General features: G+C 33.9%; 1 protein-coding gene across 1 annotated transcript; it reads right to left on the minus strand.

Moving 5' to 3' along the window:
- Positions 1-9,229: 9,229 nt before the first annotated feature.
- LOC122278759 lies at positions 9,230-11,123 on the minus strand. The gene is made up of 5 exons (XM_043088951.1): positions 10,846-11,123; positions 10,615-10,735; positions 10,001-10,437; positions 9,751-9,891; positions 9,230-9,642 (listed from the first exon to the last, which is right to left on the minus strand). Exons 1-5 carry the CDS (start codon positions 10,878-10,880, stop codon positions 9,396-9,398), a joined length of 981 nt encoding a protein of 326 aa, XP_042944885.1. The 5' UTR covers positions 10,881-11,123; the 3' UTR covers positions 9,230-9,395.
- Between the last annotated feature and the right edge of the window lie 13,341 nt (positions 11,124-24,464).

Raw genomic sequence — 24,464 nt, forward strand, 5'->3', positions numbered from 1 at the left:
TTTCTTTTGTCGACATAATGAGTATTTGTTGTGCTTATGGCGAATGCTGTTTATGCCAAAGCTTGATTCTAGTAGCAATATTTTGGGAATGAAAAGACTACTCTGACAACCGACTTGGTTGGCACTATCCTTTTAGATCTCTATCTCTCTCTCTCTCCCAGTTGCAATAAGTCAAGTGGTGTTTCATCAAATGATGAGAAATATCGGTTAACCACATTGATTTTTCCTGACCATCAAATTATCCAAATTCTTCAAATGTACACGAAAGTTGAAAAGGAGATAAGGAGAGGAAAAAAAAAAAAAGGAAGTAACCAAGGACCGGCAGTGTGGCCATCTCTGGCCCACAGGGTATCGAACAATGATGACCGTGCGCAGCCGAAGTGGTCAAGGGGTTGACCGGTTTGTCCAAGATGGTACTTGGTTTGTCCGCCCGGGGCCACTTCTTTTTTTTTTTTTAATAATTTTTTTTTTTAAAGTTCGTTAATTACTTTTTTCCTTTTTTCAAGATTTTTTTTCTTAGTTAATAAATTTAGTTTCTTCAATAATTGTATATTCCTTTTATTATTGGACATATGACATTAGGCCAGATTTTCTTCAAATTGATGAGAATCAAACGGAAGATTCTTATTGGAAAAGTTACAACTCTAATGAACAAAGTGATGAAATTGTAAACCTGAGGGTAAAAAGATAATTGCGCAAGATTTTGGAATTGCTTTTGTATTTATTCCTAATTGATTAAAGCAGACGAATTTTTATCATCATTATTTTGGAAGGATAAAATTTTAGTGCAACTCAGTACAGCTACAAACAAAGCACGCGTATTTCCAAAGATGCATTTTCTATCATTGCATTCCGATTCTCCATCATCTGTGGATCCGAAGCATGAAATCTAGGAATAGAGATCCCCCAAAATTCTACGGTCAAACAAAAAATTGCGGAAATCTTTACCATGAAGTCTAACATTTTCCCAATGGGTATTGGGGGTGATGTGGACCAAAATATATTTGTCCAAGCACAAAACACTATTTCTATGACCACAATTACACATCTCCCTAATTTGTTTATGATCACTTAATTTTTTTCCTTTTATGAGCAAACATTTCATTAATTTAAAAGAGATTGAAGGGGATAAAAATAATAGATTCAGATATACTAAGCCCAGCCCATCAAAGGAGACAAGTAGGAAGAGATAGGTAAAAAAAAAAATGTCACGTGGAAAAATGAAAAATGAAAGAGAGAAAAAAGGAAAAAAGAAAAAAACGGATGAAAGCAAACCAGACATGCAAAGGAAGAGTGACATAAAGCTTACTTCCTCACCTACTATTGACAGGAATGCAATAAAAGGGGATTTGAGAAATGAGGAAAGGACTTCCAGACTACTGGAGGACGAAAAGATAGAGGTCATCTTCAACCTTAGAATGAGAGCTCTAGGATATTATCTTCTCTAGAAAAAGAGGTAATTGATCTCCATTATATAGAGAGAGAGAAGAGATTATGAGAGATTGTAAAATACTCATATTATAGTAGATTTTCCTTCCAAAAGACTAGTGAATGTAGGCCTTGTGCCAAACCATGAAAGCCTATGTTTTTATCTTTATTTATATTTCCTGTATTTATTTTCTATTCACTACTATGGAGGTACGTATGTTGTACCACTGCTTCGGCGGCCATCATGTTCAGATGACACCGAACAAGGTCGGATCACCATTGTGGCCGCATAAAACACCGAACAATGTAAGCCTATCTTGCTGTTAGAAGCCACGAGAAGGTCCATAAACCAGGTGTCTGTGACCTGGCAACACCATCACTGGAAATCCTTTGGATCATTGGCGTGTTCTGCCATCAAAAAGGTGGTCCTAGACCATGGGGCTCCACTGCCGCGAAGCTCCAACCTCCACCATTGAAACACACCACGGGACACCAAAGACACTCTTCGAATCGTGAGCTTGTGGAACCATTGGCGGCCACCACCAAGTTCGTTAGTGTTTTATGTGGCCTTCCACCCTTGTGGCTAGGGGTGTAAAAAAAAAAAAAATTCAAAAAATTGGTTGAGCTGGACCGAACCGGGTTGGGTTTGTAAGAGGTCCAGTGCAGTACCTGTTTTCATATTTTGCTAACCGGTTTAAACCGAACCGAAATAGTATATATTTATAATTTTTCCTATTATATATAATTTTTATATTATATTATATAAATTACATGTTAAAATGCCAATTAATATAACAAGAAATTCTAATCTTATTATTCAAGTTTATTAATCTTATAACATAAAATCAATACAATAAGTGATATAATATAATATTAGTCTTATAATTTTTAATATAACATTTGATATAACATACAAATTTTAATCTTATAATATAAAATTAATATAACATAAAATTTGAATCTTAAACATAAACATTAATATTAAGTTATTAATACAAACTTACTTTTGATATATATATATTATAAATACATTTTTGGCATAATAAATTATAATATATATATTTTTATAAATATATTTTTACATATTGGATCGTATATACTTATATAAAAAACCTAGAACTTATATAGATTATATTTTAATTATTATAAAATAATATACTTATATTATAATATAAATAAGCTAATAGTTTAGTATATGTAAACATCATATTATTTCTAAAATAGATAATTCATAAAGTTGGAATGTCCAGTTTCAGTAGTGAATCGGTTTGGCATAAGTTCTTAAATTTTCAAAATTGGTGTGTAACGATTTGGTTCTAAAAAATGTACAAAATCAGACTGGTTACACCCCTACTCATGGAAGACAATGGGACCCTAGTAGCCTGCAGACTGAGAAACTACCTAGTCGCCATAAGTCTCAATGTCAAGCATCGATTCCATACCACCCATGATGTCCATGGGTGGATGAAGCTGTTGGTGTTCACTGTCTCACTTGCGATGTATTCTATCGCTGTGGGGTGTTCCTTAGTTGCCTCTTGCTCGACCATGCACGCGGGCAACCATCTCACCATGCACACAAGTGAGCAACCTTCACTCGGCCATTCCTTGCTCTCCTTGAGCTTGCTTAGCCAAAGTGGGTTACCCAGCCACTCAATTCCTTGAATCGTGGCGAGCTCACCGCCTAGGGTACACGGACAGCAGTAAGCTTCCTTGCTAACCAAAAGGTGTTCAGCCACCCATGCGTGGGCAAGTTTCCTTGTCCGCCCCGTGCAACCGGACCACATCCAATGAGCAACTGGCACCCTCTCTCACTTACAATGAGCGATATCTCACTAGCCTCACCTCAGGTAGAATCTCACCACCCTGGTAGTGGGCAACAAGCACGTGGCGGGGAAATCTCGGGCCGTGACAATAAAACACTTACTCTTTCTATATCCCACAGTTTGTCTCTCTTAGGTCCAAGTAAGTTCACCTACAGTCTAGATCAGCATCCAGATCTCATATGGAAATTCTTTGGCCCTATGGCAAGCAATGTTTTGGATTGTGAAAATCTCAAATTGTTTTGACTCTTAATTGTGTGGAGTACAAGCTTGAACCTTCCTATGAGAACATATGATAGATTGAGTTGCATCCCCCATGTGGTAAAAATTGCAAAATATCTTCTAATGAAGATTTTGCAAAATTGCAAAATATCTTCAAAATTGCAAAATTGAACTCTTTATGATAGATTGAGTTGCTTGGTGCTCCGCATATTTCTAGTTAAGATTCAGACTCTTTAGACAATTCATTGGTCACCAGGAGTCTTGACACATGCAAATAAAGCACAGAAAAAAGAAGAAGAAGAAAACAACAAAAACATAAACAAAAACAACAACAATTGACAACGGGCTATCTCAGTTAGGTAACAATTGGTTACAACGGCTAAATTACACTAGTTTGTTTCTCTCAAAATTTGCTATTTGAAGTTCATTTTTACTAATAAAATTGGTTCCTGTGGTGCAAGACACCAGCTACATAGTCCCACTCTGGCACCACTCAAACATCTTAATTTGTTTTCATCAGAATAAATTGCTCAATATCATGGGCACCTCAGATCTTCATCATTGCCAAAGCATGGCCTGCAAGCCTCGTTGGCACACCTCAAACCTTCGCCATGCTTTAACAAAGCGATTCAGGTTTGTAAATCTCACATTTGTAATTTGGATTATCTATGCTAATTGATTTGGCTTTTTAGCGCGATCAAGCATCTATTTTAACAAATGCCGAGTCATTGGACTTGTCCTGAACAACGTGCAAATGAATGCCAAGTCATTGGACTCATCGTGAACAACGTGCAAACCAAAGTCGAGTCTCTTGATTCGTGGTGAACAATAGCGATAATAGTCCCTTGATTGCCTCGAACCTCTTCCACATATTTAGCAAAGCCATGTCTCTTGACTTGTGCCAAAAAATAGTGACGATAGTCCCTTCACTGCTTCAACCTTTTCTCACGGGTTCAACAAAGCAGAGTCTTTTGAATTGCAGTGAACAATGAGAATGACAGTCCCTTGACTGCTTTGACCCTAGCCTACAAATTCAGCAAAGCTGATTCTTTTAACTCACAACGAACAACAACGATGATAGTCCCTTGACTTCTTCAACCCTCGCCCACAAGTTTAGCAACGTCAAGTCTCTTGACTAGAAGTGAACAATGGAAATGTCAGTCCCTTGACTGATTCGACCCTCGCCCAGGTTTAGCAAAGTCGAGTCCCTTAACTTGTCGCAAACTATGGGTAGTGACAGTCCCTAGATTACTTCGACCATTGCCAACAAGTTCAGCAAAGTCGTGTATCTTGAGTCGCCGACCCTCATGTACTAGGCAAGGTCCCTAGAATCGTCGCAAACTATGGACAATGACAGTCCCTTGATTGCCCTACCCTTGCATACTAAGCCTAGTCCCTCTACTCACCATGAATTATGGGTGATGATAGTCCATTGATTGCCTGACCCTCGCATGCAAAGCTGGGTCCTTAAACTCGCCGCAAACTATGAGCGGTGACAGGCTTGACTGCTCGACCTTGACGTGCTAAGCCAGGTTCCTTGACTCACTACAAACTATGAGCGATGACAATCCCTTGATTGCTTGACCCTTGCGTATAAAGCCGAGTCTCTAGGCTCACCGTAAATTATAGGCGAAGACCTACCCTCACACCTCTCCAAGCCGAGCTCCGCATTCGGGAAGCTTTACTACTTAGCACAAATAAACAAAAATTTAGGATTAGTTTTCAAAATTTATTCTGCAGTTTTCTTCAAACTATCTTTATCGTGGTTGACTCGAAGATTCTCAATACCTTATTGTTGAGTAAATCGACCTTAAGAATCGTGGGGAACTAAAGAGGGTAAAAATAATAGGCTCAAATATACTAGGTTTAACCTATCAAAAGGTCACCGTCAGGAGACAAGTGTGAAGAGACAAAGAAAAACAAATGTTATATGGAAAGAGGAAAGTGAGGAAAAAATGAGAAAGAGGAGGAAAGCAAGTCAGATATGCAAGGGATGAATGATGTAAAACCTATTTCCTCACCTACCATTGATAAGGCCACAATAAAAGGGGATTTCATACATGAGAAAGTGGGGACTTCTAGACTTGGGAGGATGAGAAGACATGGGTCATCTTCAACCTCAGAATGAGAGTTCTAAGATATTATCTTTTCTAAAAAAGAGTTCACAAACTTCCATTGTACAAAAAGAAATGAGAGACTATTAGAGACTCTAAAATATTTATATTATAGTGGATTTTCCCTCCAAACGACCCATGGACATAGGCCATGTGTTGAACTACGTAAATCAATGGACCTCCATCTCTTTTTATATATCCTGTATTTATTTTCTATTCATTATTATATATGTACATATGATCACTGTAACACAACTCCAGACAGCCATTGTGGCCTTTAGATGATAGCGAGCAAAGTCGGATAGCCATAGTGGGCTGAAAATGACTATTTCTTCTATTTTTGGCCTATTGTGCAATTTTTTTGCAATAACAAAGACAAATACAAAAGAAGCGTGTGGGTAGTTTCGATAAATAACTCGTTACAACTAATACAATGCATAAAATTACAAATAAAAAACGGAAATTCTACCAAAAATATGGTCCAAGCTCATATTCATCGACAAAGCAAAGGATAAATTCTCGTACAAGGCTTTTTAATAAGTAAGCACATAAGGAGACTGCAAGCATTGGAGTTAACTACTTCAGAGAATTCAGTAAAGGTACCCACACCTTTATTCTCCATATCCCTTAGAAAAGAAAGCAATGACAAATAACTAGAGTCTCATGGAAACAAGTGTCGTCCATGCCCGTCAATTGGGGCGCATGGAGGCTACACACAGGAGGATTAAGGCTGCATATGGTTGGAGGTGGTAGAGACAAGGACGACGGTTCTAATAGCAGGGGGTGTGTGGTACTTGAGTGGTTAGAGAGCCATAGATGTCCTCCAATTACATTGTTGACCATGTAATATCAATATATTTAGTTAGGTGCCGTTTAGATAGTGAGTTTAGATGAAAATTAAAATTTAAATAAAATATTATTATAATATTAGTTTTTAATATTCTTATTCTCTTACAATTTAAAAATGTTGAATTTTTTATTATATTTTATCTGAAAATTTAAGAATGTTGTAATGATATGATGAGATGAAATAAAATGAAATATTTCTTGTATCTAAACCAGGCCTAATCATACAAATTCTATGCTCCTAGCAAAGATGGTATTCCAATTACTAAAACATTAGCATTGGATGAGCCATCTCAAAAGTCAAAATTAAAAGTTAAGTTTTGGCTAATGTGTGGGTAATCCAATCATAATGCTGCTTATTTGGTTTAGCTACACAATTCAAACTATCTTATATAATCATTACAATTTTATTAAATTTTTATATAAAATATAATAAAAAATTTAAATTTTTTATAACTTAAAATTAAAATAATATAAAAAAATTATATTTAAATAATATTTTATTTAAATTTTAACTTTTATCTTATTTAACGAAAAGGGACTGAAGCCAATATTCAAGAATTCATTATAAGAACCGTACCATTAGACTATTGCAGCAACTATATACAGATTTCTTGGAATCAAATCTTTAAAGATAGGCTGGACGCCAGTACCCTAATCCCACCGGCAAAGGTACGTTTATTATTTTTATTTTATTTCTATCTTGTTCATAAAAGCCAGTTGAATTGCTGGACCAAGCTATAAAATGTGTGAGGCCCCTCTCGTGAAAAAGTTTCAGTTTAGTCTTGCTTTCTTTTAACGAAATATATATGCACCTGGAAACCACAACGACCTGCCACTGTCTTTCTTCGTGCAACGTGGAATTCTCTTTTATCATATAAAGTAGAGAGCAAACTCTCAGATAGAGTTTTTAAGGCCAAAAAGAATTTGTCAGAAGATCATATGCTATGTTGGGTTGTAATTAAATCCAATCAAAGACAAAACTAGGGTCGAAAACGGATATTAGGTGCGGTTTCGGACATAAATTGAAACCGCACTGATAATTTTTTAAGGGGATGGTGCCAACCAAAACCGGCCAGCAAGGACATAGAGAACCGGTGGTTTCTTACAGTCGGTACCTATCGATTCTATAGCCAATCTGTTGGTTGTTAACTCATCCTCAAATTCACATCATAAATTCAAACCAAATCAACCAAACTGTACGACAAATTAAAAAATTTACAACAAAATCACAAATTCATAACAAAAATTCAGGATGAGAGGTGAACAGGAGAGATGAGAGGAGAACAAGAGAGCTTGGCATGAAGTTGAACGACAAAGAACTCGGCCTCAGAGAGACGTTTTAGAGAGAGATCTCGGAGATGTGCGATTGTGAGGAACAAACCGAGAATGAGTCTGATGAGAGATCTCGGAGAGATAAGGGCCAGGACAAAATCTAAGCGGCGTGAAGGAGAAGAAGAGGGGAGGGTTGCAACACGGCGTTGCGGGGTGAGAGAGAAGAGAAGAAAGAAAGAGATCCATTGGGATGAAGAAGAGGGAGGGGAGGAGAGGGGTTATTAAACCCTAGAGCTAAATGACTTTGTTTGGTTTAATACACCAAATGACGTCGTTTCACTTATATATTTTTTTCTATACCTTTGACGTAAAACAACCTCATTTAAATTATTTAAAGTGAAATAATATTGTTTTATCTATGTATATATATGAATATATATATATTATATCAACTAGTTTGGTGGTTTGAATTTTGTTGAGACTGGCACCGAACCATCCACCGTCAATTTCTTATATTTCCTACTGCCGATCGACCAGTTTTCCATTGGTTACGATAGGTTCCTAGCTCCAGCAAATGGTTCCCTTCAAAGACGGCTGGGTTCGTTGGTTCTTGTACACTCCTAGACAAAACTGCATAGGCATAGCAGGCTAAAGGAATATGCCTGAGGTTAGGCATCCTTGCTTTTTGACATGTTCAAATCTCGTGAGAAAACTTAGTGAACGTTATGAGACGTTTTAAAACCTAATCAATGATTCTTTCTTGATTATCAGTCAAAATGAGGCTCAGTTAACAATATAAATATTAGGTGTTATTAGAATTCGGAAGCCCTACTCCCATTCTATTACAGAATGTTATAAAGATTAATACTTACATAAGCCATTTTAATTCCATGACATAAATTGATAAGAGTGAGAATACCACGCCATCCGCATTTTGATAGTACTTCATAATATAATATATGTTCACAAATAAAAGCTGGATCTTGTCCTCATTTGGCCAGCCATAAAACTGCCTAGGTTAGGTCTTCCTAATGGTTTAATTGATCAAACTAGAAGGGTAATTTTGTAATTCTCCTGAACCGACCACTTAAAGCCCAAGAATCAAATCCCCTAAATTCAAGTCACAAGTATCAAATGACCATGAGTAAAGTCACAAAAATAAAATCCAAGAGTTGGGACCCATGTCCATGAGCAGATATAGACAGAAATTCCTACTTGTTATTGCTTATTTTGACGTTTAAGTACAATCAGAATAACTTTATTAACATTGCACTCAGATTAATGCAATATTTGGATTCAGTTAATACTTCTTGTCAAATACTCTCACCACGTAATCATTACATAAAAATTATTATATAAATTAACGTGATTTAATATAATTTATTAGATTGTAAAATTATTATTTTTATAAAACGGATATGACGGATCACATAAAATTATACCAGTTTATGTGATTATAATCTCTTAATTATAATATAAACTATATTTTCTCGTGTTAATAAATTCAAAGATTGATAGACGATATCACGTGAACACGGCACCAAAAAAATATATTGCAGGCAATGTTACAAATTTCCCTGCTCTCCACCTCTGTTTGTTTCAATGCAAAAGTAACACAAATGACTATATCTTACTGACTTGTCTCTTTCTTTCTGTAGTATTATTATATGAAAGGAAATTGACATAATTACTACTTGCAGATGTGAGTGTAAGCTGGGCCAGCTTGAATCACATGTCTTCTCTGCATTGAGCTTTGAAGTTTTTCCCTGGCATGCCTTAGAGCATCAAGAACTTCACTAACACTTTCATGTAGTGGCTTCATCTCAACGGTCTTTGATGTCGCCGGAAAACTCACCGTAACTAATGCCAGTGAGTTATCAACTTTGTCCCCTTGATCACTCTCATTATCTGCTATCGAAGATTTTAAGCTTGAACAACTGAAACAAGTCACCACTTATATATGATTAGCAGAAAGGTTTAACAATTTCAGTGATTATAAAACCAAGATTAACTTTGCAAGAACGTTGCAGATTGGAATTCAGTACCTATGATTATCAGTGTTTGGCTTCATCTCAACGGTCTTTGATGTCGCCGGAAAACTCACCGTAACTAATGCCAATGAGTTACCAACTTTGTCCCCTTCATCACTCTCATTATCTACTATCGAAGATTTTAAGCTTGAACAACTGAAACAAATAACCACTTATATATGATTAGCAGAAAGGTTTAAAAATTTCATTGATTACAAGCCCAAGTTTGACTTTGAAAAGAACGTTGCAGATTGGAATTCAGTACCTATGATTATCAGTGTTTGGGTCTTCAGAGCTGGTATTCAACTTATCGCTGAATCTGTGCTGGGAAGGATCATTGAGATTGGAGTTAGATTTGGAATTAGCAGTACCCAGAGACCCAGAATCTTTTTCAGTGGAAGGCCTTGAAGGAATTTTAGTGGATGTAGAAGTTTCCGATGCATTGTGCTCCTGGTCTTCTGAGATTTCTGGGCTTGTGAATTGGGACTTGGATTCATCTTCTTCCTGGTTTTTGGAATCTGAGGTAATAGTGGATGATGTACAAGACATTTCACCCTTTTCTGACGAGCTGGACTGCTCTGATTCCACAGATATGGTGGAAATGTTCGAGGATTCAAGTTTCTTCATCAAAACTTGGAGCTTTTTTTCAGCTTTGTTTCTCAGTTTGGACTCTTGTTTAAGTTGATTCTCTAGCTCTTTCAACTGTACATCTCAGTCACATTAGAGAATAAATTAGAGAGAGGATGTCAGACAAAAAAATTTCAAATTTTTTTTTTAAAATGAGGGAGAATATCTACACCAACTCGAAATTTTACCAGTCAGGTGGAAAGAACAGCAGATCAAAACCTTATTACAGGAAAGTTAAGGAAAAGGGCATACCTTCTTGCCCAGGAGAGCCGCATTTTCTTCAGCAACCCTTGAAGCTTGTCTCTCTGCAAGCAATCTCCCTCTTAGGGACTCCATCGTTCTCGAACCATCGCCCCCTTCCATTTTTTTGTCACTGAGAGAAAATCCATTATACAGAGTGAAGAAAAATGCTGTTTGAGAGAGAGAGAGAGAGAGAGAGAGAGAGAGAGAGAGAGAGGAAGAAGGAGAAGAAGAAGAACCGACCTCCATTTTCTTTCGTCCGAGCTCCCAGTCATCATTTTCTTGATCTTTGGTATACAACCATCACCAGCCTCCCGCCTCTCCCCCCCAGACAAAACCACTTCAGATTTGAGAACGAAGGCCAAAGCTACTTAGAATTGTGTAGGTGGAGAATGTATGCTTGTGCAAGAACCAAAAACCATCAATGTCAACACAAAGGTCAGACAGCTTGAACTCTTTCTTGGATATCTGGGGGAGTTAATACCCCCCGCCCAAAGCATTCACTGTTATTGGTGGTAACTGTCAATTATTTTCTTACTGCCGTAATTCCATAACTAAACACTTCGGATTCTTTAAGGTTTTTGTTTGAATTTTAGAGGATTTAAAGCGAAAAAGAGATAAACAGATAAAGATAAATGATCTCTTTAGTCTTAGAAGGTACCTGACCTACGTATTCCTTTTAAATAAATTAGATAAATACGATATTTATATAAAAAAATTATTTTTTTAACAATAGATCCCACTATTATTTAAAGAGAATGTGTGAGATTTATAAATTCTAAAACATTATCCAATAATGTTGAGTTTTCAAATTTTAAGACTTCGAGTTAATATATAAAATAAGTTATATAATTATTCGTGGAAAAAAAATCCAGATTAAAAATGAAGAAAATATACCCACATTATGTTACTTATAAATTTTTCAAATAGTATTTTGCTGCTAACTTTTTTTGAATGTACATAATCGAGTCACGAAATTTAAATAAGAGATATAATAGTTGCAGTCATGAATATGCAAGCGTCGTGTTATTATTTTTAAATATATATACATATAATTCACATAAAATTAAATTAATAATTTAATATTAAACTCCACTCTTTTTTAAAATAACTATACAATACTTATGCACTTTACAATTATATATAATCTTAGATAAATTATACAAACGTCACTCATTCCATTTCTTCCATTTATTACACCTTATGGCTCTCGTAGTTGAACAGTCCATTAATTATAAGTACGTTAGGGCTCTCTGCATGCCTCTCAAAATCCATTAATGGATAAAGCACATGATCACCGTTGCAATCCCACGCATTTTATCCATCTATCTCATTGGAATGGATGTACAGTCCTTGTGGGGTTGCTAACTGCTACAAGTACCCTCCACAAAGTACACTGCACAACTCTGTATCGACACATTTATTGACTTATTTTATATTATTTAATTATTATAATTTTTTAAAACTTTCAAATAAAATATAAAAATTAATTTAAAATTTTAAAAATCTAATATAAAAATAATAATATTTTATTCAATTTTTAACTTTTATCTCTTCTTACTGAATCTAGATAACCAAACAAGAACTTATACATCAAACTAAATGCATTCACTTTTTGAAATAGAAATTTTTATAAATCTTTAATTTTTATGAGATAAATACATAAACTATGATTAATATTATAGTGTTTGGCTAAGTTACCGTATATCCATATATTTGGTGAGTTGCTATAGTTAATGTCTAAATTTATATAGATATGTCTCATTCTATGTAGGGTATTTTAAGTGTCTTGTTAGCTAAATTTAGTTAAAGTTCAATAAAAATGATATCTGAGATGAAAAATGCTAAGTCTACAGAATGTTAGGTGAAAGCTTTTTTTTTTTTTTTTTAATTTAATGATTAAGGAAATTTTCTTAATAATGTTGTATTTTTTATTTTTAAATTATTTATGATGATTAAAAAAATACATAAAAAAATAAAAAAAATAAAAAAATGAAATGCACATCTCGAGACACTTTCTCGAAACCCTTCTTCGGTGACAGTAGAAGTGCTCATATGAGAAAGATATCCCTTTTAGAAACATTTGCGTTCCCTCTAGGCTCTCTCTATGTATCATTCTTTTTGTAGTGATATTTTAATTATTTTTTAATATAATATTAAATAATTAAAAATTATTTATGATTTATTATTTATCATCAAACCATAAAATATATAAATAAATGTTAATTAAAATGATGGTGGATATCATTTTATTTTTTAATTATTTGCAATATAAGGTCAAAAAGAGACATAAGCCTGGCAATTATTAATACACATGAATAAATTTGAAATTTGAAATTTGAAAATTGAAAATTGAAAAAGACAAGGCACGTACGTACTAACCTAAAAAATGTCTGTATTCTGTTTATTTCTTTGTCACGTGATGTTCCTGAATCCTGAGCTGTTTTCATTCTTCTATGTTTTCTTTAATCACGTGTCTCTCTTGGCCTATGTAGTAAGTATATAGGACGTTGTCCTTATTATTTAATTTTCATAATAATAATATTATAATTTCTGAGGTATCGTTTATGTATTCTATTGAATCCCCTCGTTGTTGTTGTTTTTTATTTTATTTTTTTTTATTTGAAGTGAAAAATAATAAATACAAAATACTTTTCACAATATTTTCTATAATTATATTTTAAAGTGAATGATATTTTTGTAAAATATCTTATAAAAGTAACATCAGTTTATAAAAATATCTTCATTTTAAAAACATAGTTTTGAAATATATTGTAAAAAACATTGTGTAGATATCATCAATAGAAGTTATAAAAAGATTTCATAAAAATAAATCTACAAAATAATATGATTTGATGTGGTATATTATATTATAAATCTATTTTTATTATAAAGTAGATCTAACGTATTATATGAAATGATATAAGATTTTTAATTTACTTTTATGAACCTATTTATCGCTGTAACAATTTTCTTATCTTTTTCACCACAATAAATCTACTCTTTTTTATTTTTTATTTTTTTTAAGATTGAAAAAGATTGAAGACAGAATGTCTCTTACCATATGCTTTACGCTTTACACTAATAACTACTATTTGGTGATGAATAGTTGATGAAGTGGAGAATAGATGACAATTTTATAGATTTTTGTGTAAACGTGGGTACGAGTATAAAAAGATTTTTAAGTAATGAATTTATGTAATTTTTCAAATATTTATTATTTAAATTATTTATTTAAAAATAATAAAAATAATAATAATAATAAATTATTATTTATTTAAAAATAATAAAAGATATTAAATTAAGGAGTTTTGTATGTTTGGAAAGAATTTGAGGAAAAGTTATATCCTAGATAAAAAACTATTCTACTTTAGAAGAAAAATACTCTTACCCAAACATCTACATCCTTAAACTATGAGAATCAAAATGACAAAAACTGTCAAAACTTCATGAAGGTGCTATTTGACTGTCAATGATAATTAGTAGAGGACGTAATGTGTCAAATTTGATAAGAGTGGCTCTACAGCCACCGTCGAGTCGAGATCCAAATTTGAGTTCTGCTAAGTGTATTTTTTTTTTTTTTTACTTTTTTTTGCAAGCATTTTTTTAACATCTTTAAATAAAGTTTTTAAAAAAATTCACAATATCATTAAAAAACACTTCCTTAATTAGTAAATAAATAAAAAATTACATTGAGACACTATTGGGACCCGACTTCGGTGGCTGGTTTAGCATTTCTGATTCGATAAATCTAAGTACAAAAATATAATAATTTCCTGTTTTTTCAGGAATATTATTTTCTTTTGATGCTAGAACTGGTGATCTTCACGATTAGTATGATATGATATCTAATTAATTAGTATACATGGCTATGAATTTGGAAACAGTTGTGATCATCAACAATATGAGTTCCCAAAAAATCTGCTTGCATGCATTGCACTCAAAGAAATGGCTCAGCACTCCACCACTTTATTTGAATTAACACTATCAATACATCCACCTACCTTGCTTCCAATAGTAAATACTATCAAACAGGAGCTTAAAGCAAACCCTTTTATCATTTGACTGGACCACCTTAATTATTCATCTTTAACCATGCCCATGGGAGGCAGCCTGACTGGGACCTTAATGAATTTGTCTGCTGCTTTATATGCATCTAGATTTTTGCTTCTTCAAGCTAGTTGTAACTTTTGCATAGAATAGATATCATCAGTAATATTCCATCCTTTGTATGAAATCTAGGACTGGTTTAGATAAAATGAAATAAAATGAGATGGTTTTATATGTAAGATAAAGTTAAATAATATATTGTTAGAATATTATTTTTTAATATTATTATTATTTTAAAATTTAAAAAAGTTGAATTGAGATTTGAAAAAGTTGAACTAATTATATTTTCTGTGAGAATGTAGAAAAGTTATAATTATGAGATGAGATGAGATTGAATACTTTCCGAATCCAAACGGTGCCCTAATCTCATTATTCCAGATTATTTTGCATAAAAGATGTATTGATTGCTTTGGGTTATTTCCCAATTGAATACATCATCTAAACTTTTTGCTAATTGCTTGTGTTTATTATTATTATCATTTGTTGTTTATATTTTGATGTGATGCTAGACTTATTTCAAACACAAACAAGTGTCATGTGACGTTTATTGGTTATGATGTGATTTAAAAGCCACATACCAAACTTGCCATTAGAAAAGTTTGATGGAATATTGATGGAGGAAGTATTTTATAATGATAGTGCCAAAATGATGGGAAAATTTAAACGTTGGATAAGAATTTCCTAGTTGATCCTTTGAATTCAATATCTTTTGTATTCTTCATGGTCTATGTTAACAACATAATCTAGCATGTGTTCAATGTAAATAAAAGCCCGATAAAGTTTTGATAAGACAAGATAAACACAACACACAAGACTCAATAATGCAAAAGGTAATAAAGGCTATTAAAAAAATAGTTTGTACAAATCTTATACTAGCTAAAAAAAATGTTCCAACAAATTTTATGTGAGGACTGTGCCGAAGAAATGGAAGAGACTCCTTCCCATGAGCAAGGTGCTATGGATGACGAGGTAGCAGTAAGGCAAAATGCAATTAGTCCAAAGAGTAGGATGAGCAACACTATGGAGAAAGGTTTAGATGATGAGTTTGAATGGTATGAATTAGTGGTAATTGTGATTTACGGGTGCGTGAGTCTTATCCTGCAATACAGACATTTTCGTATTGGCATCACTTGATAGACGGGTAGAGAGATTCTTTGGACGTATCATGTGTGATGTCTTTGAGTTAGTTGACCGGGTATAGTGCTTTTCGGGGTTGATCGTGTGTGTGTTGTCTTCGGGTGTGTTGATCGGGTTGAGAGATTTCCCTTATCAGATGATTTGAAACTAGTGAATTAGCTTGTACGTTGACTAGATAGAACGATTCTTTGTGTCGAATAGTGGAGTGATTCCTTGCTTGGCATTTACACATGAGTTTTATGTGCTTTGATAAGATGATGGTTCCTCGCCTTGGTAATTGTTACGTATACTTGAGGTTGCTCGGATGGTGATTCCTTGCCATGCTTACTTGTGTTTTACTCAAAAGGTGTTTCCTCACCATAACTATGAATACATGTGTTTTTGTCCAGAGGGTAATTCCTTGCTATGCATAAAACATATGTGTTCACTTATCATTTACATGAAACAATGCATGTATATTCACTTGCATTATCTTTCACTAATGGTATTGTCATAAATATTTAACCTACCTATAGTTTCATTCATAAGAGCCGTAGGCCTTGATGTTAATATAGTCTAATAGGAGATACCAAGAAGAAAGGACAACCCCTGCCTGAGTGATAAAAATGGAGGCCTATCTCTTCTATTAGTTATCCTTACTTGTGAAAATATACTACTTAGTCAGGCGACAAATCATGTTCAGTACAATGTAAATGGATGAGACTGATGAATAATTGGTGTTGTATAACATTATTTGAGAAGTGACAATGACATGTGTATATTATTATTATTAATGGGTGAATTTTTCATCGTTTTAGACATCTAGTATAATTAGCATTTAATGTCTTGCTAAACCTTTACTTATTCCACTGCGACTTATTCATATTCAATCTATGATTTTATGCCTAGATCAGATACCAACATTGAGGTGTTGTAGATCGGCTAGCATCCTTGACACTACGGAACCTCACCAGGCTCTTGAAAGGGGCGCTACATTTTATCTTTTGTAAAAAATTACAAGAAATTCATATTTTGAGCCATTTGGAAGTATTATTTGTACAATTTATATGGGCCAGCAAATATACTAACTTTGTAGAAATGGTATGATTTTAGAAACATATTATCATGTGGAAAAGTCAATTCTTTACTAGGAAAAAATATGAAATTGGACGTGAAATACTTTTATGAACTCGGTCTATCCCTTAGCTGAAGGTTGGTACCAACCTCTATGGTATGCGGGCAGTGTGCACATGTGATGGGCTAGCTACACTTGGTCTTGAGGTAGTGCAACATGAATAGGCCAATCATGATTAACTAAGGTTATATTGAGCCAACATACAAAGCTGATTCTAGGGATTAATCAATGAATGTGTATGTTGTTGATACTCAAAAGATATTTATTTATAATTTATATAGAGATAATTTCTTTAAAATCTTTTATTGTGAGTATTTCTTGAATATATAATACATATCATCTTGAATATATAAGGGTGGCTATAATCTCTTTGATCATTGCGAAAGGTTGGTTCGTATGCGTTTCAACATCGAATAATCGAAGGATATAATAATATTCTCATGGAAATGAAGCTTATAAATTTGTATTATTCTTTCATTGATAATGTTGGGTATAAAGGCAGCCCATCGTGGGACCACAATTTTCAATTGTCAGAATGTTCTGACCCTACCCAAAACACAAGATTCCGAAAAAAGGAACTTTCGATTCACTTCCTATTCCCTCTCAATGAGTAGCCTGCCCTAGTTTAGAGAGAGAGAGAGAGAGAAGAGGGGCTCTTCCTTTTCTCTAGAAATCAATACAAAAGAGATACTCCACAAGACTGACAGGAGGAGGATCCTCCTTCCCTCATCCCTCCTCTCTTCTTTCTAGTTTTTTTCTTATTTTTTCTTTTTTGTTGTTTTTCACGGCTAAGCATGGAGCAAGACTGATCTATTGCTCTCCAGCGTCCAGAGATCACATGCCGATCATTCTAATGGGTGGATAATTTCACTGAATGAAGTTGTAGGTGACCTACACATGTGATTCAAAGTTAGCGTGTGAATCCCACACGCCTCCGCTAGGGGTGTTATTTTGTCGCCGCGCACAGTTTTTCTAGATCCAGGGCCATCAGTTATTTTAGATTTGACCGACCGTCATATTTCCAGGGTGATGCGTGTCCCTCACGCGCCGCTGTGTTTGTAATTTTTTCCTCCAAGGTTGAAAATACATATCTATATCTTCCAAGAAGTAATTTGTTATTTTTTCATGTTTTTTTAATTTCTATACTAAAAAAAAAAAAAAAAAAAAAAAGAACACATTGTCTCTGGAACTTTGTCCATAAAGTGTGTCTTCTGCTCTGTTTTAGACGAAGTATGAGATTAATTAATTCTGTCTTGGACAAAATTGTGTTATCTCTAGAACTGTGGGTCTATAGATGTTTGTAGCAAGGACTAAATCATGTCGGTCATGGTTGTGTACTAGAGAGCTACTAATATTGTAGTTGGCTTGTAATATATGTTTCAGGTCCAATTTATAATGTCCGTTATTAATGAATACAATATACTTTTATAAAAAATAATAATAAAAAAGAAAATAGTCCCTCTCAAATTTTGATTCACTTCTCTCACATAAAACTCCGCGACACTTCATTACTTTGGCTACACTTCAAGATTAGCAATATATAGAACTTAGTGTAGCTGTCCCGGAGAGTTATTTTTATGTTATATGTTTATTCGTTAAAGGTTAGATGATTAATAATACTTAAGTCCATGCATGTTTGAAGTGAATGTTGAAAATCGTAGCCTGTTTGTGATTTAGGAACCTAGAACTTGCTTGTACAGGTTAAAATCTGGGTTATAAAAAATGAGTTCTTAGATATTATTTCGAGTCACTAAGAGCAATCTCATTGGATTATCTATATCTAAAAGTAAATGTACTTTTTAACTATGTGATAGAAAATTCACTTGCAATGGATTAGCCATTAGCAAATTTTATAGCTTTTCACTATAGTAATTGTAAAGAAAATATCAAATTTGATATATACTGTACATATACTAAATACTTCTTTTATTATTTTTTTTATAACACTCTCTCTCTTCTCTCCATCTACATTTACAAACTTCCATAAGTTTCTTTAAATTAAATAGTAAAATGTGATAAAATAAAATAAATTAATAATTAAAAAATTAAATATTTTTTAAATTATTAATTACTCATAATTATGTAATAAATAAATGGATATCCAATGTAGAGATTTGATGTGAATAACTAAAGTCAAATTCATCTTATATTATTTTATTGTTATATAATAAAAAAATAGTTATTCCAATATGGAGACTTATGTAAATGGAATAGTCAAAATCTAAATTTATCTTACATTAATCAAAGTTGTCATTTACATATGCATAGTTCATTAACATTACCTTTAGGACTAAAGGATTAAGGGCTGATCAAATTTCGTAATTAAGTTCTTAGATAATATTCTGATTATTCCGAGAATGAAGATCTGAATTGCTGAGAACCTGACTCAAAGGTGTGTGAAACACGACTTTAACAAGAATGTTTTAGGTTAAGCATATAGACCAAAACTTAAGCATTAAACATGCATGATCAATGTGACTAAATGAGTCTTATATGTGTCTCGACCAAGAGTAAAGATGTGTTATAAAATATGAAGTCTCGAGTCGTTAAGCCAGATTCATAATTATTTAGGCGTAAAAATGTGATAAAGATGATGTATGCATTAGGTTAGGCTAATAAAAGAATGGCTTGACACCTAGGTTGAAAGAAAGGTTGTGACTTGAATGAGCCTTTTATAGTAAATATTAGAGCTCTAAATCGGTCTAGTGTGGTTTCGGTCCATCATTTTTTTTCGGATCGGACCGAACCGGACCGGAGATTTATAGGAACTTGACTGGACTGGTAGTTATTGGTTTGATTCGGTCTAGTCCAGTAGGTCCGTTCAGTCTAGCCTAATTATTTTATTATTTTTCTACTTTTGTTCAAATAAATTAAAAAAATTATTTAAATTATTAAATTAAAATTAAGTGAATTATTATTGTAGATAATGTAACTAACTCATTAAAAAATATTTTACTATAATTATATTTATGATGTTGATGGTTGCTACTTATTAACTTAGACTTTACTCTTTAGTATGCATAATTATTAATAATATCATACATTTTATATATGTTTAATGAATATCAAATAATTTCATTGTACATAAATTATTCAAGCTTGCTTACAACTTATGTATTTAAAAAAAAAATACCTAATTATTTTAATTGAGTGTAAATAGTAGAGTATGTATGAATGTATGATGTATTAACTATTTATACATAATGACATAAATTATCACATGATTTATGATTTATTATTAATTGATAGCATATATTATTCTATATTTTATATGGTCAATGATAATAAATTAGATGAAAACTACAAAATTAACTTATATAATTACTATATAAAAATAATATATTAAATTATTAAAAATATTTTTTTAAATATTTATATGTATAGGGGTTCAGTCTGATTTGGTCCAAAATTTGTAAACTTCGAGACTAGGCTTAATGGCATCAGTCGACATATTTTGGGATTGAAACTGATCGGTTTATAATTCGGTCTGATCCAGTTGATTTTGCCAGTCCAGAGTGACTTATTTACACCCATAGTAAATATGATATTTTATAGCCAATTGCAGATTATGTTATTTCATGCCACACTATTCATTTTGCAACGGTTGAACTTTTTCAATAATGTCATTAAAATGATTTGAAAAAGTTACCCAATAATGAATGGTTGTAATAAATAAAATGATCACAACCCTATGACTAAAAAGAGAAATAATCCTAGTGAAACTTCTACAGTCACTTTGAAGGATGAGTTCAAGCTATCATGTTATGTTTAGGACATTGTACTGTATCTTTGAAGAAGACAATGCTCTTTTATCCTATTATTTTATTGCTTTATGATGGTTTCATAGTTGGCTAATGGTACTATATTGTTATGGTTTGTAAAAGTTATGGATGTTTATAACTCTTTTAATAGAATGTTTATAACTTACTTCATTGGAGTCGGAAAAAACAGAGTTCAGAGTCGGTGCTAGAGTTTTTGTGTAAAACATAGTCAGAACTGGAGTCAGACTTGGGCTAAGATTGGCTCCAAACTCCAAACTTCAACTATTTTTTTTTTTTTTTTTAAATTTGTAACACTCCCAACCGATTGATAGTGAATAAAATAAAATATCTCACTTCAAGGGTGAGAAAACCTCCAAGCTTCCTAAAAGCATGTAAAGAGAATAAAAATAAAGGTCCAGGCCCATAGCTTACTATCTTATAGTCCAGATGACATATTCAATTGAAATAAATAGAAAGACTAAGGAATTTAAACAGGCTCATGTCCAACCATATATGACTCAAACCCAATCGATTGAGGCCCAATGATTTGTTCTTTGAACTGTGACAAACCCTCTCCCATAGAAGCACATTGCCCACAATGTGTGGTATCATTGCCTATAGTTGTCCTGCCTCCAAGGTCAAAAATGAAGATTTTCCTTATTTCAGCACAAATAATGCCTTCTCTATGTGCTATGATGGTTGACTCATGGCATACTCTTCTATCTCTTCCTTTGCCCTTAATGTTTGGGTGTTGTAAATGCATTCTTTCTAATGCCCCACATGAACCACAAAAGTCCTTGAAAACTAGTGGTTCAACCACTCTGAGTTGCTGAATATTCTTAGTTGCAACAAGTGCCTCCTCCTGTAGATCAAGATCATTTGAGGCCACTAAGTCAACTATAGATTCCAAGAAAAATTGATAGTTGAAAAACGGAAGCTCAGCTTTAACCACATTTTCTAATTAAAACTCTTTCAGATCACCCATAAGAAGGATAACTTTCTTGTGCATTTTGATATCAATGCTTGAATTGCTCAGAATGTCTTGAGACATCATATATCGAGCATATAATGCTTTGACGAAGTCTTATGAGGAACTAGCTTCTACCCTCTTCATTAGCTTTGCCAGTGCCCCAAGTTCCAAGACCCGCTTTTGAACAACTGCATTATTTTGACTGGCTTTCCCAAGACCCCAGGCGACAAGTCTCCTTATATTTGGGTCATTGTGTTTAAACTCTTGAATAACCCCATCACGGCCCCTAAGTTTCTTAAAATCATTTGCATTATCAATTGGCTCAACAACAAGTATTAGAAACTCCTTTAGAGCAAATTCATAATCTTCCAAAAACATAGAGGAATTATTTAAGTAGTCTATCACAAATTGCTTCCACTGCACATCTGGCATTCTTAACTTCCTCATTTCTATTTGTTACCTTTTTAGCTCATTGGGTGATAGTTGTTTGGCATCTTTAGAAACATCCGCCACTTTTACTATGGTGGGTGTGGGGTATTCAATCATAGATTGAAGTAGTTGGGAGGCAAAAATTATAGGCCTATTTAAATGCTTGTACAGTTGAAGAATCTTTTGTTGGGTTGATGGGAACCGTTCAAGTGTTATTTGAGCATCCAGGTCTCCTCTTGCTACGACAACTCCCTCTGATGAGTGAATGATCTCTTCCAAGTTCTTCAGTGAGTCAATACTCTCTATCTTGCAATAACAACAATGCAACCATTGTGATCTCATGTTGCAATATCGCTTCTAAGATGCTCAATCACTTCGACAGACTTGACAAATGATATGGCAATAAATTCAACTCCCTCTACAATCCCAAAATCAATCTCCAACAAATCCTTAGAAGAAATTTTGGGAAGCATGATACTGCTTTTTAGATCCAGGCTCCCATCTCTCCAGAAAGTTAAATTAACTCCAAGTAGCAACAATCCCATTTTTTCTATCACCTCAACTCTTACCCAGGTTTCCCGCCCTAACCTTCTCTCCTTCATATAGGTTATCGCCTCTTTTTTCTTTATCACACCATCAACACTACCACTAGAATTCTTAAAATAGTTGCTACTAATTGTTCTAATGTACATAGTGATTTTTAGGGTTACTTGAACATACCTTTTGCAGGTAGTGGGAATGAAAGGGATAGAGATATCTCATATGATTTTGGCTGTTGGGTTTTCATCCTTGTGAGCCACAATCACAGAAGAGCAAATGTATAGCACGATGAGTGGCAGGAGAGGAGGGAATCTCAGCCATTTCTTTTTCTCTTCCCCTATCAAAGGGCCAAAAATGTGGCAATTCATCAAGCAACTTAAGAGCTAAATTCTCATTGACCAAAACTTGCAAATCCATGAAACTTTTACATTGTTCTCCATTAGAGATTACATGAACCTTGTGAAGAGTGGCTTTAGCAGCAAATTAAGCTGCCATGGAAGCTTTCTTCTCATTGTTGATTTTCCTTATTTCCCAATTTTTGGTTTCAAGAAGAGATCCGGTTAACTTCATCTTCTCCTCAACCTTTGATAGCTCTTCCAAGTGCGCTTCTTCAACTGCCTTTTCTCTAAGTCTTTCGGAGAACCTCAAGGCCATTATCATCATCTAGGCCTCTTCCAACTCACAGTCGTCATCTTTGGCTTTATTGTCAAGCCGATTGAGCTCGACCTTGATTGGATTTGACCCATGAAGCAAGTTACGGAACTCATCAGCATTGAGGTTGGGCCTCACCGACACTCTTTGCAACAAGCTCTCCCCTTCCTTAAATGATCTGGACACCATCAGTGGCCCCGGTGACACGTGAGTGTACATACGCTCAATATTGTCATTGCTGGCGTACGACATCATCGCCACTGTCTCAAAAGCCAAGACTCCTACTTCAGACATCTTCACAATACTAGCCAACCCGACTGACTCCATGTTACTAGCAGTTTCAACCAAAGAGATTTCAACGGTAAGTGCATGTTCTTCTTTTTTCTTTTCATGTATTTCGCAATTTTGATGCTTCGTATATTTCGAGTTTTCGTTCAAACTACTCCTAGATTCTCTTATTTTTTACAGGATTCGATCTTGAGTTTGTAGGGATTGTTCTACCATCTCCCTGATTTTGAGCAAAGATGCAATAATTTCTTTCATAGTCGATAGAACAGATATCAGTGTCTCTTCGATAGTACAGATATCAGTAACACTCCCAACAGATTGATAGTAAATAAAATAAAATATCTCACTTCAAGGGTGAGAAAACCTCCAAGAAATTCAGAAGGAAGAAGAAGAAGGCATAAAGGAAAGTTTTTATTAGTTTCTGGATGATGAATACTAGAGACCTTGGCTTGTATATAAACAAGATACCCCCTACATGGGCCTAGGCTAACAAAACTAAAATTATACAAAGAGAATAAAACTAAAGGTCTAAACCCATAACTTGCTATCTTATAGTCCAGATGACATATTGGACTGAAATGAAAAGAAAGACTAATGAATTTAAACGGGCCCATGGCCAACAACATATGACTCAAACTCAGTCGACTGAGGCCCAGTGATTTGTTCTTTGAGCTGTGACAAAATTGTAAAACAACGACGTTCCATTTAAAGTGGAACAATGTTGCATTAGTCTAAAAAAGGTTGAAAATTATGGACCCCTCCTACCCCCTCACTTTCTTGAATCGCTTCAGTCTTCTTTGAATCTGTCCTCTTTGTTTCTCTCTATGTCGTGACACCCTTCCCTTCTCTATGCAATCTCTAT

The sequence above is a fragment of the Carya illinoinensis genome, chromosome 10 (genome assembly GCF_018687715.1).
Source record: "Carya illinoinensis cultivar Pawnee chromosome 10, C.illinoinensisPawnee_v1, whole genome shotgun sequence".
Classification (NCBI taxonomy): Eukaryota; Viridiplantae; Streptophyta; class Magnoliopsida; order Fagales; family Juglandaceae; genus Carya; species Carya illinoinensis.

Bases quoted from the DNA above. Each gene is read 5' to 3' on its own strand.
- LOC122278759 (XM_043088951.1), bottom strand. From the start codon at position 10,880: ATGATGACTGGGAGCTCGGACGAAAGAAAATGGAG. The intron at 10,438-10,614 runs GTATGCCCTTTT...TGAGATGTACAG, and splicing joins CGGCTCTCCTGGGCAAGAAG to TTGAAAGAGCTAGAGAATCA. The intron at 9,892-10,000 runs GTACTGAATTCC...TATTTGTTTCAG, and splicing joins CCAAACACTGATAATCATAG to TTGTTCAAGCTTAAAATCTT.